General features: G+C 47.2%; 1 protein-coding gene across 1 annotated transcript in view; it reads right to left on the bottom strand.

Annotated features, from left to right (window-relative positions):
• Positions 1 to 14555, bottom strand: part of Prkx (protein kinase, X-linked) — a gene marked incomplete at its 3' end in the record, with an annotated part of 60259 nt that continues 45704 nt past the window's right edge. The window contains 5 exon segments of the mRNA XM_013505599.1: positions 1 to 868; positions 3190 to 3338; positions 5466 to 5543; positions 7392 to 7449; positions 8888 to 8983. Of these exon segments, the coding sequence (XP_013361053.1) occupies positions 3213 to 3338; positions 5466 to 5543; positions 7392 to 7449; positions 8888 to 8983 (358 nt within the window).

Below are 14555 nucleotides of genomic sequence, written 5' to 3' on the forward strand. Positions count from 1 at the left end.
AGGACAGAAAAAGAGAGGAAAAAAGAAAGAATTCCTGGAATCTTGGGAAGTGCCGCTGGTATGAGACACACAAACTGGAGTTTTACTGGGGAATTTGCACAGACAGCTTCTAGCTGGTTTTGCGCGCTGCAGCTCCTCTATGTGACCGATACCCGGACTCTGGGACCCCCGCCCCCTCCCCAGCACCTTGACTGTGCCTAGTTGCTCTGAGGTAAAAATTCACTCTTATTTCTGCCCCCTTTCTCACAGTCTGCAGGCTGAGTGAGCAGCTGGGAAACAGCGAAGGCCCCGGACGAAGACCTGCGTACTGTATTTTCTTCTTACTTGTAAAATGCATAGAAGGTGATTTAGAAAAACTGCATATATCATAGACCGGAGATTTCTGTCCCCAAGAACGGGAAGAGCCTTTGGAAAAAAATAAACCCCAGAGGCTTTGCGAAAGGTGAACATTTACAAAACTGCGTAATTTCTGCACGGGGCTCGTGTCTTTCTCACACTCACGCATACGCACACTTGTGCGCTTGCACACACACACACACAAACACACACACACACTCGCCATCTGTGGTCGTCGCAAGAGTCCAGTTCACACTTCCAAAGTGAAGGAGTCAGGAGAGGGACCGAGGGGCACAGTGTTACCAGGTCAGGCGCAGTCTACAGCCAAACGCACTCTGCAGACTTCCTGCGTGGCAGTAGGTTTCCAGTTGCTTAAACAGTATCAAGTCCGTGGATGCCAACCCCCCTCTAATCTCTGTACATGCCGCTGCGCATAGATGCGGGGTTTCCCCAGCCCGCACGGAAGGGTTTCTTCTGTGTCCCGCGTGCATTCCAGTCTTCGACTCAGGGGGGCGCTGAAATCTCCGTGTTCCTGGCAGGGAATGAGACAGATGAGAAACGATCTCTCCGGTTTCTACATAACGTCTATATTCGACGTTTCACATCTCATCGTCTATGTAAAACTTCCTTTCCACCAACCAGGCAGGAACCCCCGTTATTCTTGGTTCCCTCCTACACAGTTTTAATTACTCAGGGTCAACAGCAGTCTGGAAATATTCACTGAAGCCCTGCACGGTGGAGCACACCCGTTCGTCTTAGCACATGGGGAGGGGGAGGCAGGGGAATCACAAGTTCAAGCCCAGGCTGGGAAACTGTGCAACTTCGTGAGACCCTGTCTGAAAAATAAAAATAAAAAAGTGGCTGGGGATGGAGCCCAGTGCAAAGACCCTGGGTTCAACATCCAGTGTTATAAGAAAAAGAAAGAAAAGAACAGAAAGGAAAAGAAAAGAATCCGTGTGTTTGGAGGTGGAGCTTCTACAGATTGATTGGATCATGGAGCTCGGATCTCATAAATGGATTAACTGACCCATGGGATCATAATTCAATGGCATTATTCACAATGTGGGAAATTCGGGAAACTAGGTGAACAAGTGCGTCATGGAGGTATGAAGCAGGGGACAGTACCTGGCTTCCACCCCCTTCCCCCACCTCTCTCTCTCTCCCCCTCTTTCTCTCCCTCCTGGTGGCCATGATGTGAGCATCTTCCCGCCCCCCCGCCCATCCACCATGATGCTCCTATCTTGGAGCAGCCGATCATGGACTGAACCCTCTGAAACCATGAGCCTAATAAACTTGTCTTTTAAGTGGATTTTTCTCAGGTGTTTTTCTTACAGTAATGGAAAGATAACTAGTACAAGGTCCCAAAGCATAAATAATCAACCCTTGGATTGCAAGTAACTTGGTCTGTGAGTGTTCTGAAAGATGAGCAAAGATTCCTAAGTAGTACTAACTTGATAAACAAGTATGATATCGCAATACAAGTAGGACATGATGCTGGATGTCACACAATCACAACTGATCCCTCCCCGTCTCTCTCTCTCTCTCTCTCATGTTGGTATACAAATGGAATGAATTATTCTCACAAACTAAGGTTTTACTGCACTACCAAATCTCCATGTCTACTGTTTATTTTTTTAAATTTCTTATTTTTTTTTGGTACTGGGACTCAAACTCATGACCTTAGGCTTACCAGGCAAGCGCTTATGCCACTGAGCTATATCCTAGGCCCTACTCTTTTCAATATCTGTTATACATTGTATAACAGGATGGATTTTGTACATATTGTATATTGCATTGCAGTGAATCTTGTACACTGAATAACTGTACACACATTTAATATCATATATTGGATATCATGTATATGCACACATGATAGCTTAGTTTATAAATTATGCACATTAAGAGATTAACAATAGTAGAATACAACAATTTAATAAAAGGCATATGTGGTCCTTCCTCTCTCTCTGTCTCTGTCTCCCTCTACTGGCAACATAATCTATGACTGTTACATTAAGCTTTATACCCAGCCATTCTTTTATTCTTCATTTTGACAAAGAGTTTTGCTAAGTTGTCTCGGCTGGGCTGGAATTGGCGATTCTCCTGCCTCAGCTTCCTGGGCAGCTGGGTTTACAGGCATGCAGCACCACATCTAGCTCCTGTCTGTTAAAGTATCTTTCTGCTATCTTTGTTTTTATAACAGTGGGAGATAGGACCAACGCCACATGGGGAAGGACCTATGCTCTGGGACTAGCATTAAGCTACTACAGAAAGGTCACTTAAAGAATGACATCAACGCAGCGATAACTGGCCTGATAACTCAGATGGTGACCAAGGGGTAGGTAGCACATAAAACATGGGTAAATGGGACAAAGAGATCACCCATGTCCCATGCAGAATGCAGCACAAAAATCATGAGACTTTATGATGTTACGCAGAACCAGAAGCAATGTAAATCTTAAATATTGGTCATTTCTGAAACTTTCCATTTAATACTTTGGTACAATACATCAGGTTAGAGTGGACCGCTGTGGTGCATTATTTTGTAATGGGGATTGAACTCAGGGAACACTAAGTTACATCCCCAGCCCTTCTTTTACGTTTTCTAGTCTCAGTTGGTTTTGCTAAGTTCCCCACGCTGGCCTGAAACTTAGGATCTTACCGCCTCAGCCTCCTGAGTAGCAGAGATTATAAGCATGCTCCGCCATGCTCACCTTGAACTTTGACTTTTTCTGTTTCTTATTTCTATCCGAGTAAATGAAAGATGGACTCTGTACCTTGTAAATACCTGACCTTGAGGTGGGGTAGCATCAACTTCATTTTCTGCTAATTCCTCAAAATAAAGGCAGACCTTACCTTCCAGACGTGAGTTCCAGTCCTCAGAAGTTCTTGAAGATTTCCAAATCTTTCTCGGTCACCGGAGGAGCTGGGTCCCAGTCATTCTCGGGGTAAGTTTCAAAGTTGGAGGTATCACCATCGCCCGATAACTTGGGTACAATGGGGGGCTGTGGGATGCCACGGAAAAATACAGTCATGCTTGGAAAGAAACGGTGGGGTCTTGAACACTGTGTATAACACCTAGGGAGCATGTCTGGTCTCTGGTCACTTCCTGTCTGCCCACCCCCACTTCCTGGCCACCAAGATGTGAGTATCTTTCCTCTGCTAAACCCGTCGGCCATGATGCTCCTGCCTTGCAGCAGCTGGCCATGGACTGCACCCTCTCAAACCATGAGCCAAAGTAAAGCTGTGGATGTCCCAGTAATGGGAAAGCTGACTGATACACCTGCCTGCCCAGGTCTAGGAGATCGGGATGTAATTAGCCAGCATTAATGAAACACTGGTCCTCTTGAATTACTGTAAAGGGACCCGTGAGGTGGAGGTATTCCCCACCTAGAGACAGTGTGTCCATATTTTCATTTCTGCAGCTACCACTACTTCTGCTGCAACTACTGAAGTAGGCACTTGTGGCATAGATGCTCCCCTAGACCACCTGTGGTGAATGGATGTGGCTTTGTGTCAATAAAACTTTATTTATAAACACAAGCAAAGGGCCAGATTTTGACTGTAGCTTGTAATTTGCTGATTTCTGGATATGTGATGGTTGAACCCACAGGCAACTCAAAGATTCTAGGAGGTGCACAGATACCAACTAAATCTGCCATAATCTCCTGAAATTCTTATGCTCGCTTTCGAGCCTTCTCTGAGTATGCTAGAAACATTTCTCCCCTCAGTTTTCTTTATTTCAGGGCAAGAATCATGAGGTGATGTTTGTCTTCAAGTCAAGACCAGAACACGGCTGGGCATGGTGGAGCACGCCAGTCATCCCAGCACTGCGGGAGGCTGAGGCAGGAGGATCTTGAGTTTGAGCCAGCCTGGGCAACTCTGTGACTTAGCGAGACCTAGTCTCAAAATAAAAAAAAAATAAAGTGCCAGGGATGGAAGTCAGGGTGAAGGCCTTGAGTTGAATCCAGTATGGGAAAAAGTAAAATTGCATCAAGCCACAGTTTTCTGACCACTGGTCTGGCAAATGTGTCAAAATATTCGGCTCCGTCTTTGGAGGCTGCGTAGATACAAAGGAGGACTTGGAAATTATTCCCCTAGGGGCTGTGAACACGTACAATCTCTGTGGAGAAAGAAAATTGAAAACAAGCAAGACTTCTGGAGGGTTTAGCGGCTGAGCCAGTGTGGAAATTTCTCCTCGCCAACACGAAATAAGCCAGGGTACTCTCTGGAGGAAGCAACCAGCAGACTCTAATCCACCCATCCACGGAGGGACCCTGAGGCCAGGACACACAGCACCAGGACCGCATAGGAAGCGCTTGGGAAAAAATGACCTCTCAGGAGGCCGAGGCAGGAGGACCACAAGTTCAAGCCCTGCCTGGGCCACTTGATAAAAATCCTGTTTCAAGATTTAACACTTGAGGGCTGGGGACGTAGCTCAGTGCAAAGGTCCTGGGTTTAAATCCCAGTACTACAAAAATAAAAATAAAATAAAATAACAAAATAAAGTAAGAGTAGAACAGAATAGAATAGAATAAAATGAAAAAAGGTTACAGGCAGGGGTGTAGGTGTCCCGATTAGAGCTATTAGTATAAAATGCAATGCTCAAACCCTCTGGCTTGTACTCCTGTACATTTTGTATAAAACAGTGTGGAAAAAAAAAGAGTATTTCTATGCATATGGCCTTTTATTAGTGTAAAGAAACCGGAAGAAGACAGGGAAAAATCTAATAAAATGTGACGGCCTACAGGTGCTTTGGAAGCAGACAGAGAAGCTGGCCACGCACAACTTTCCACACTGTCTTGGTTTTGGAAATACTGGAAGAAGAGACTACCGAGGCAAAAACGGTTTTCCAGCGGGGGGAGCGGGGAGGAGTAAACAAAAAAAATGGAACCCACGGCCTTCGTACTGAGGTGCAGCCCCAGGAACTGTCATTTCTTATTTTGAGGTCTTGCTAAGTCGCTAAGCCCAGGCTGAGCATGAATTTGCGATCTTCCTGCCTCAGCCTCCCAGAGCGCGGGATGACAGGCGTGCGCCACCGCGCTCGTGCCCGCCGAGAACCTCCGCAGCTGACCTCTAAGCGGTCAGAGCTGCGGCGCGCTGGGCGGCTGGGGGCTGGGGCTGGCGCTGACCTTTAACTTCCTCTGCGGGACGGAGTCCCAGTCCACGGCTCGGAACCAGCGGTGGCGCTTGACGTCTTCCGCTCCGTTCTTCAAAGCAAAGAGAGGCACACAGGTGAGGTCAGCGCTTTAGCTACGTTCTTTTCTTCCTGTCTTTTTGAGACAGAGCTTTGCTACGCAGTTCAGGCCGGCCTTGAGCTCACTGTGTAGCCCAGGCTGGTCTTCAACTCACAACGATCCTCCTGCCTCAGCCTCCCGAGTGCTGGGATGACAGGCGTGCGCCACCACGCCCGACTTATTCAGCATTTTAAAGACGTAGAAACTGGAGGTCCCTGAATGGTGTATAAGGCATGAGCTAAAAATATGGGGAATGTTTAAATTTTAAAAGTTAGTGTCAGTAAGACACGTGGTCCTGAATCCCTCTCAAAATCCTTCCGCCGATAAACGCACTCATCCCGCCGTCCCGGCCACTTCCTACAATAGCCCTGGAGGCCTCTTTCCTGAGGGTCTTCCGAGGTGTGATCAGAAACTTGGTGACTGCTAGTGCCGAGTGCTGTCCAGCGGAAAGGCAGCTCCTAAACACACGACGCTGTGTTGTCGTCCACCTCAGTCACCAGATCCGGCACTGTGTGACTTCCGGCTCCTCCCCAAGGTCAAAATGACCAGGAAAGGTCAAAGTTTTGACTCCATTCAGGACACTGAGGTAACCAGGACAGCACAGCTAAACACCCTCAGGAAGGAGGACTCCAGAGCTGCTGCAGAAAGCGTCCAGGATGGCAGGATGAGTATGTGCAAAGCCGGGAGGATTTCGAGGGGACTCATGGTAATATGACTTTTACTCTAACAAAGACTTTTACTGTAGCACATCTAAAAATCGGAAATAATGGAAACATCCATGATGGATGAATGGGTAAACACAATGTGGTGGAGTACTACTTAGTCATGAAAAGGTACGCAACACCAGAAAAAGAACAAAGAAAACACTGTCAAGCAGGGGAGGCTGGACAGAAAAGCTCATGTTCATACAATTTCACCTACAGGAAGATGAGAATAACAACATCTGTAGGGACAGGAAGCCCATGGGTGATTTCCTAAGGAAGGGTGATTAGAAGAAAACCTAACAGTCTGAAAGCTGACCGGCACCTGATGTCTTGTTTAGAGCAGTTGAAAACCAGTTAGAGTTGACTATAGTAAGGGGTTACATATTGTGCCTATAGGAAAAGCCACTAAGGTGGGTGTGGTGGTGCACACCTGCAATCCTAGCACTCTGGGAGGCTGAGGCAGGACTACTGCAAGTTGGAGCTCAGCATGGGGTACTCAGTGACCTAGCCGAGACCCTGTCTCAAAATAAAAAGTGAAAATGGCTGGGGACGGAGCTCAGTGCAAAGGCTCTGGGTTCAATCCCCATTACCACCCCAAAAAAAAGAAAAATCATTGAATTATGCACTCAGAATGCATGAACTGATTGTTGGTTTTTCAATTCTATCCTAGAAGTTTTTTTAAAAAGTATAAACAATGGAAGCCAGCCTTGGTGGTGCACGCCTGTCATCCCAGCACTCACCAGGGAGGATGAGGCAGGAGGATCTCTGTGGGTTCGAGTCCAGCCTGGGCTACATTGTGAACTCAAAGCCAGCCTGGACCACACAGCTAGACCCTGTCTCAAAAACCCAAAAAATACATAAATAAGTAGTACAGTATAGTACAAACAAGGAGCAATGAGTTAAAAATGACCGCGATGTCCTAGGCGTGACAGAGGGAACGGGAGGTGAGGCAGAGAGGCAGGCTGAGGCTGTAAACCCCAAAATCCAGATGGAAAATTGGGCCCACATGGAAAGCCGAACCCCGAGCCCGGGTCTAGACCTGCAAAGCCCGAGCTGGGACCGCAGGAGCTCCCTCAGCGCCCTGATGGGGACGGGCCCCCCGGAGTCAGACACCCACCTTCATGTTCCCCAGGCGCCGCGTGCGGTCCACCACAAGCAGCTTCTTGATGAGGTCTCTGTTTGAGAAGAAATAAAGAGGCAGATGCAACCTGAGACGCTTCACACAGATGCGGCTTAGAGACAGAGAAAAGCCACCCAGGCCGCCATATGCATTTGGACCACGGCTCCACTGAGACTTTCGCAGAACACTTTCTAAGCCTCCGTCTGTCCCTCCCGTCCATCCTTCCTTCCGTTCTCCTTCTTCCTTCCCTCCTTCCCTTCCTTGCAGTGGTGGGATAGAACCCAGCGCCTTGTCTACGCTAGGCAGACTCTATCACTGAGTTCCGCCCCTAGCTAGCACTTATTTCTTCCCATTGCCTCTTTGTACATTATTCGCATGGGGTCAGGCCACTGGGACAAACAGCCAGAGTTAAGGGGAGGAGCGCTGAGGAGTGTTTGTCAAGAAAATGGAAATTACACACTGCGGAGTACTAGTCTGCCATGAACAAGGATAGAACAGGAACTCTCCTTAAGTGAAATAACTATTATTAAGTGAAACAAATCAGACACACAAGCTTCAGTGTCACATAGTTTTGCTTCTATGGTGATCACAAAGTATAAATAAAGAGCAAAATAAGAGACAGACCACAGGAAGTAGGGAGATGGATCTTTCTCAGATGGGGAGGGATCAAGGGATGGAGGGCAGGGACAGAAAAGGAAACAGGGTCTTGCTATGCAGTTCAGGCTGGCTTTGAACTCACTATGTAGCCCAGGCTGACCCTGAACTTGCAAAGATCCTTCTGCCTCAGCCTCCCGAGTGCTGGCATGACAAGCGTGTGCCGTCATGCCCAGTTTTCTTTTAATGATCAAACAAATAAATAGTTCATTCCTCCATTAGATGCATTTAGCTCCTTTTTCTGATCAAGAGAGAGTAGTAAACCTGTCCATCCACTCACTGAACAAACGCAGTGAAATAAGTAGAAATTGAAGTTCATGTTGGTTTTTAAGAAAATACCCAAAAGGTGACCACGCGGATTGTCTGGACAACCAAAAGCATTTTTACACTAACAAAACAAAGTTATTTTTCCTACCCTATTGCTGCACCTTCAGTGTTATGAAAATTCAGCTCATGCGCATATTCTTGGAGCCGTGGGGCTCTGAACCCCTAGGTCGAGGATGGCGTGCATTTCAGGAAGAGATAAAAGATAAAGTCTGCTAAAGACATCAGCGGTTTTGCCCACCACAGAGATCAGTGAGACAGAAGAAAACTTCCTCTCAAATCTCAAAGGTACTTTTACCAAACCCCCGATGAACACCTTTATTGGCTAATTTTCAATATTCTTCATCTCCAAGGAAAGAAACCCGACCAAGAGTCATTCCCCCATCAAAGGTCGTTACCAGGGGAGAATTAAGACCTTGTCCCTTCCGGCTTGCAAGGAAGAGGGGACCCAGCCTGTGTGATTCTGGACGCGTCCCAAATATACACCCCGAGGACCGGGAAAGTGTCGCACTCACTTTGCACTGAAATCCAAATGTCTGGGGAAATCGATCTTTCCTGCGAGGATTTTTTGATAAATGCCGAATGGGTTGTCATCAAAAAACGGAGGAAACCTGTCGGGGGAAAAAAAAGGAATCTATTTTGAGTGGGAACCAAAAAACAAAACCCAAACAGAAAAAAACACAGAAAAGAAAATCTGCGCTTGGTCGCCATGGCTTTTGCTGCTTCAAGCAGGGAGGAAAAGGATTTATTCTGCACGCACTTTTCTCCCACACTGCAATCATCTTTATCTGAGGACGCAGGGGGAGGAGATGGTGCAGGGTCACACAGAGGCCCCGGCAGAAGCAGCGGGTCGGTCAGAAGGGCAGGGGTCCCTTGGTGACACGGCGGGTAGCAGCCTCTACCCAGCGTCTTGCTGCAATCCCTGTAATGATGACGGGAAAGTGAAGACCTCCCTGGCTTGGGGGTCACCTAGGGGATTAGTAAAGCATGCTTCTATGTGCATCTGTGCACGGCGTAAGCTGTGACATGTACATCCGGTCCTGAGACCCTTCCTCCCTGGCTCTGTCCACCTGCTCTGCTACAATGTGAGCATCTCTCTTCCCCAATGCCCGTCCGCCCCGATGCTCCTGCCTTGGAGCAGCTGGCCATGGACCGCACCTCCCAAAACTGCAAACCAAATCAAACCGACCATAGACCGCACCCTCCTCAACCGTAAAACCAGGAAACCTCTCCCCCTTTGAGTCTCAGGTGTTGAATAGTTCCTCAACGAAAGCACACTCCAAATTTGACTGAGATGGGCAGTATTCTCATTTCTATTTTTATTCTGTTTTCAGAACAGCTCTATGAGACAAACACGCATCGCCTTCATTTTACAGAGAAATAAAAAACCCTGAGACTCCAAGCAATGAAGGGATGTGCTAAGCGTCCCTCAGCTAGAGCAGGGACACGTACGTGACACAGGCAGCTGGAACACTGCATGTACCTCCCCCCGTGCACTAGCGGATTCGGACACGTAATAAATGATGCCTCCACCTTCAGTGTGTGACTCACCAGCACCTCAGAACACGAGTCTACTTCACATGAGGCGTAAACAGACACATAAACTTAAACATAACATGGTTTTTTTAATATGAGAAACAAAATATAAATAAAGAGCAAAATACACGGCTGAGAACAGGACGGAGGGAGCTGGACCCTTCTCAGATGGCAAAGGGACCACACAAGAGGAAATGATGGTATAGCAGTTTATTCCACACACATGGCTGAACACGTATGGTGCTCAATATCGCAGAGTATTACGGAAGACGGCACCTGATGTGGGTGAATTTAAGTCATGCCTTTGAGAGGAGGGTCACACAAAGCCCTGATCTTATCTTGTCCTTTTAGCGGAGATCAACCCCCAGGGGCTGGCAATGTGGCCCACAGCTTGTCTCTGTCAATAAAGTTTTATGGGCACACAGCCTGGCTCATTAATTATGCACTGTCTGGCCTGCTTCAGAGTGACAGAAGGAAGATGTAGTTGTGATAGAAGCTGTGTGCTCTTCCAAGCTGAGTGTTTCTCTCTTTGCTACCGTTTGGGTGTTCAAGGTCCTGAAAGGCTCAGGTGTTAAGATGGGCTACTGGAAACTCCTTTACACACTTAAGGAGGAAGTGATGTCAATGGGGGCGTGGCCTTAGAGTGGACCTAAAGGAGGAAGTGTTGTCAATGAGGGTCGTGGCCTTGGAGTAGACCTAAAGGAGGAAGTGATGTCAATGGGGGCATGGCCTTGGAGTGGGCCAACAGAAGGAAGTGATGTCAATGGGGGGGTGTGGCCTTGGAGTGGGCCTACAGGAAGAAGTGATGTCAATGGGGATGTGTGGCCTTGGAATGGGGCTAAAGGAGGAAGTGATGACATCATGGCATGGCCTTGGACTGAGCCTAAAGGAGGAAGTGATGTCAATGGGGGGGCGTGGCCTTGGAGTAGGCCTACAGGAGGAAGTGATGTCAATGGGGGGTGTGGCCTTGGACTGGGCATAAAGGAGGAAGTGATGTCATCAGGGGCATGGCCCTGCAGGGGATGCGGGGACCCCAGACTGTGAACCAGGGAAAAACTTGGTGTTGGTGACTTCCTAATCTCAGGTTTTTTGTTACAGCAGGAGAAGGCTGAGGGACACACTCTTTGAGCGACTGTAGCTGTCTTACAGAATGGGGGGGCAGATGAAAGATCCTATTTCCCTGAATATAAGACCCACCCGAGAATAAGCCCTACCCTGATTTTTGGTGATGCTCCTGAAAGCAGCCCTAGCCCAAAATAAGTCCCTGCAAAGTCTCAGCCGGAGGATGTGCTCCGGACATCTGCCGCACACGACGGACGGACGTACTGAATTATGGCTCGGTCCCCAAATAGATGCATGACTGTACTTGAAAAAAATGCAGGTTTTTGTACATGAATAAATGTAGATTTTTGTGCATAAAAAGAAAACATAAGACATCCCCGGAAAATAAGCCCTATTGTACCTCTGGAGTGAAAAATAAAGGGAAGAGCAGGTTTCACTTGGAGGGTAAGGTGGTGGATGACAAGATCCCCGCTCAGCTTGAGTACTACACCCCGTCTTCAGTGGCCATCCCAGCTCCACAGAAGGCCACCTCTCACCTCCTCACTGCCCGGGATAAAGGTTACAGTCCTTGCTCTGACAGAAACCAACAGACCTCGACTTTCTGAGACTGGAGATTACAAAAATTTCTGAAAATATGCTCAAAACAGAAATACACAGTCGGTTCTCCCTAACTGGAGATTCCAGACGTATAAATTCAATGAACTTCAGACTAAATTGGTAGGGGGAAAGACTGTATTGGTGCTGAACACATCCGCACGGATGTTCTTGCATTTCATGGTTGATAACTTGCTGAGACAACTATCTCCGTGGGCTTTGTGTTATATTGCGTGTTACCAGTCACGGAGAGATTATTTAAAGTATGTGGGTACATGTGACTACAATGTCAGTAGATTACATACAAACGGCATGCCTTAAAATTTTTAAAAAAAGTTTTCTACAGTACTGGGGACTAGAAGCAAGGCCCTCACCCTGAACTATAACCCAAGCCCATTTTTTTTTTAAATTTTAAGACAGCATCTGTCTTACTGGGTAAATTGCCTAAGCTGCACTAAAACTTGTGATCCTCCTGCCTCAGCCTCCCAGAGCGCTAGGATGACAGGTGTGCACCACCACACCCAACCGACTATGACATTTTATAAGAGTGATTAAGCCCCAGCTTTTGGGAGACTGAGGCAGGAGGATCTCCATGATTTCGAGGCGAGCCTGGGATACACAGTGAGTTCAAGGCCAGCCTCAACTACGTAGGAGACCCTGTCTCAAAAAAACAACAACCACCAAAAAAAAAAACCCAACAAAATAAAACAAAGTAGGATAGGGAATGTCGGCTGCATTCCTCCAGCTGGTTGAATCCAAATGCAAACCTTTCACAGATGTCTGAGGTTGAGATCCACTCTGAGAGGTGAAATGCAATATACAGGTGAAAGGGATCCTCTGTCCTCAGGGGAAAAGGGCCATTTGCCAGTGAAAGGAAATGCCACAGTACTGTACTCGGGAGAAAAGAGCAAAACATTTACCTGGGCTGGAAGGGGTAGTCTGCCTCCACAGCACACCTTCAAAACTCTGATTTTCTCGGCGCCTGGCTTTATCTCTGAGAACTCACTCACCAGCGGCGAGGGCCCTGAACATTAGCAGCCGGCATCTGGGTGTGAGTGGGGCCTGTGTGCTTTTAGCTCCAAAACTGGGGAGGCTGAGGCAGGAGGACTGCCAATTACATCCCAGCCTGGGCAATTCACAGACTTAGTGAGGCCCTGTCTCAAAGGAAAAAATCAAAAAAGGGCTGAGGATGGCTCGGCATGAAGGTCTCGGTTCAATCGCTACTAGTGCTACTACCTCTACCAAAAGCTGAATGCAATGACTATTAAGTGAAATGTAACTATATCATTCTGTATAATAATAAAAATATAAAATCTACAGCATATTATCAATAAAGTAGGGGCCGGGGATTTAGCTCAGGGGCACAGCGACTGCCTGGCAAGCACAACGTCGTGAGTTTGATTCCTGGTACCGGAAAAAAAAACAACAACAAAAAGCAAGATAGCATATTAATGATAATATATTGTTATGAATGTGTACTATAATATCCCATTACTAGGAATCTATTGATATAATATGACGCAATATTAACATTGATAATATTACCGTAGTAGTATAATATTCTGTGCATATTAATATATGACATCATTGCATATTATATAATTGTGTAATGTATTATAGAATTACATGTTATAATGCACCTCACAATTATGTAGTACAATACATGGTACAATCATATGTTGTGTATAATTGTACGTACAGCTGTACTACCAACTCGTTTCTACTTTATTCTAGTAACTCTTCTGAAGTCTGGCAATAGTATTGTATGTTAATGGTCTGTATTAGGAATACACTGTTCTGTTTATATAGCCTGTATTTGTGTAGCCTGCATTTGCATATCATGTATTTGCATATCATGTATTTGCATAGCCTGTATTTGCATAATCTGTATTTACTGTAACCTGCAGTGTCACATTGTATCCCTGCAATAATGGCAAAGAAACGAGCGATCCTCGGACAATGGCGCCCTCTGGTGGCCGAGCCCAGGAAGGACACGCCGCGCCTGACTCTGGCCCTCTGTTTAAAAATTTCCACTTTGATCAGTCCGTGCGCGCGGCAGGAATGATCACATTGCTCATGGCGAGCCGGTGCATGCACAGAACACGTCTCAGTTCTTTTCTTCTTCCTCTGCCTCCATCTCTTGGTCCCCTTCTCTTCTGCAAAGGCCAGTGTCTCCCTACTTCCCCTCCTCTGCCTTAGTTTTGCTCTACGATGTACCTCTGTGACGGAGGCGCAGGAAGGACCCCCGGGAACTGGCAGACACCGGGGAGCACAGGATCGGAAACTCGGGGAGCCCAGTCTAGTCCGCACTGTGCTGAGTACCGCGCCGGGCGGAAATCGTGAGCAAACTCGACGTGGGAACGCAGCACACTGGGGCCGGGTTTTGAACATACAAAACATTAAAGCCAGAAACTAAAATTAAAAGACTGTCGCCAAAAGGGGGGGTTGACAGATTAACAATAGATGACGGATTGATCGGCTGATGATGCATAAACTGGTAACAAAGGGCAGCTGGGTAACCGACGGCAAGAAGAGGGGTGCATAAATTCACTGACACGGATAAAGATGAGATAGACAGACGTACAATGGTAATGTATTGAGGCAGACAGGTGAAAGATGGGTGGAAAGACGCACGGACAGACACGTAGATGGGTGGTTGACAATAAATGGGTGAATGATAATGGATGGATGCTAGGAGAAATGAACGGATGGATGATGGATAGGTGGATGGACCGATGGCTGGATGGATGGATAAGTGGATGGGTGGATGTATGGACGGGTGGGTGGATGGATGAGTGGATGGATGGGTGGATGGGTGGATGGATGGATGGATGGGTGGGTAGATGGGTGAATGGATGGATGGGTGGATGGATGGCTGGATGGATGGATGGATGGATGGATGGACGGATGAGTGGGTGGATGGATGTGTGGATGGATGGATGGATGGATGGGTGGGTGGATGGATGGATGGATGGGTGGATAGGTGGATGG

The sequence above is a fragment of the Chinchilla lanigera genome, unplaced genomic scaffold, assembly GCF_000276665.1.
Source record: "Chinchilla lanigera isolate Chin_1 unplaced genomic scaffold, ChiLan1.0 scaffold00098, whole genome shotgun sequence".
Lineage (NCBI taxonomy): Eukaryota > Metazoa > Chordata > Mammalia > Rodentia > Chinchillidae > Chinchilla > Chinchilla lanigera.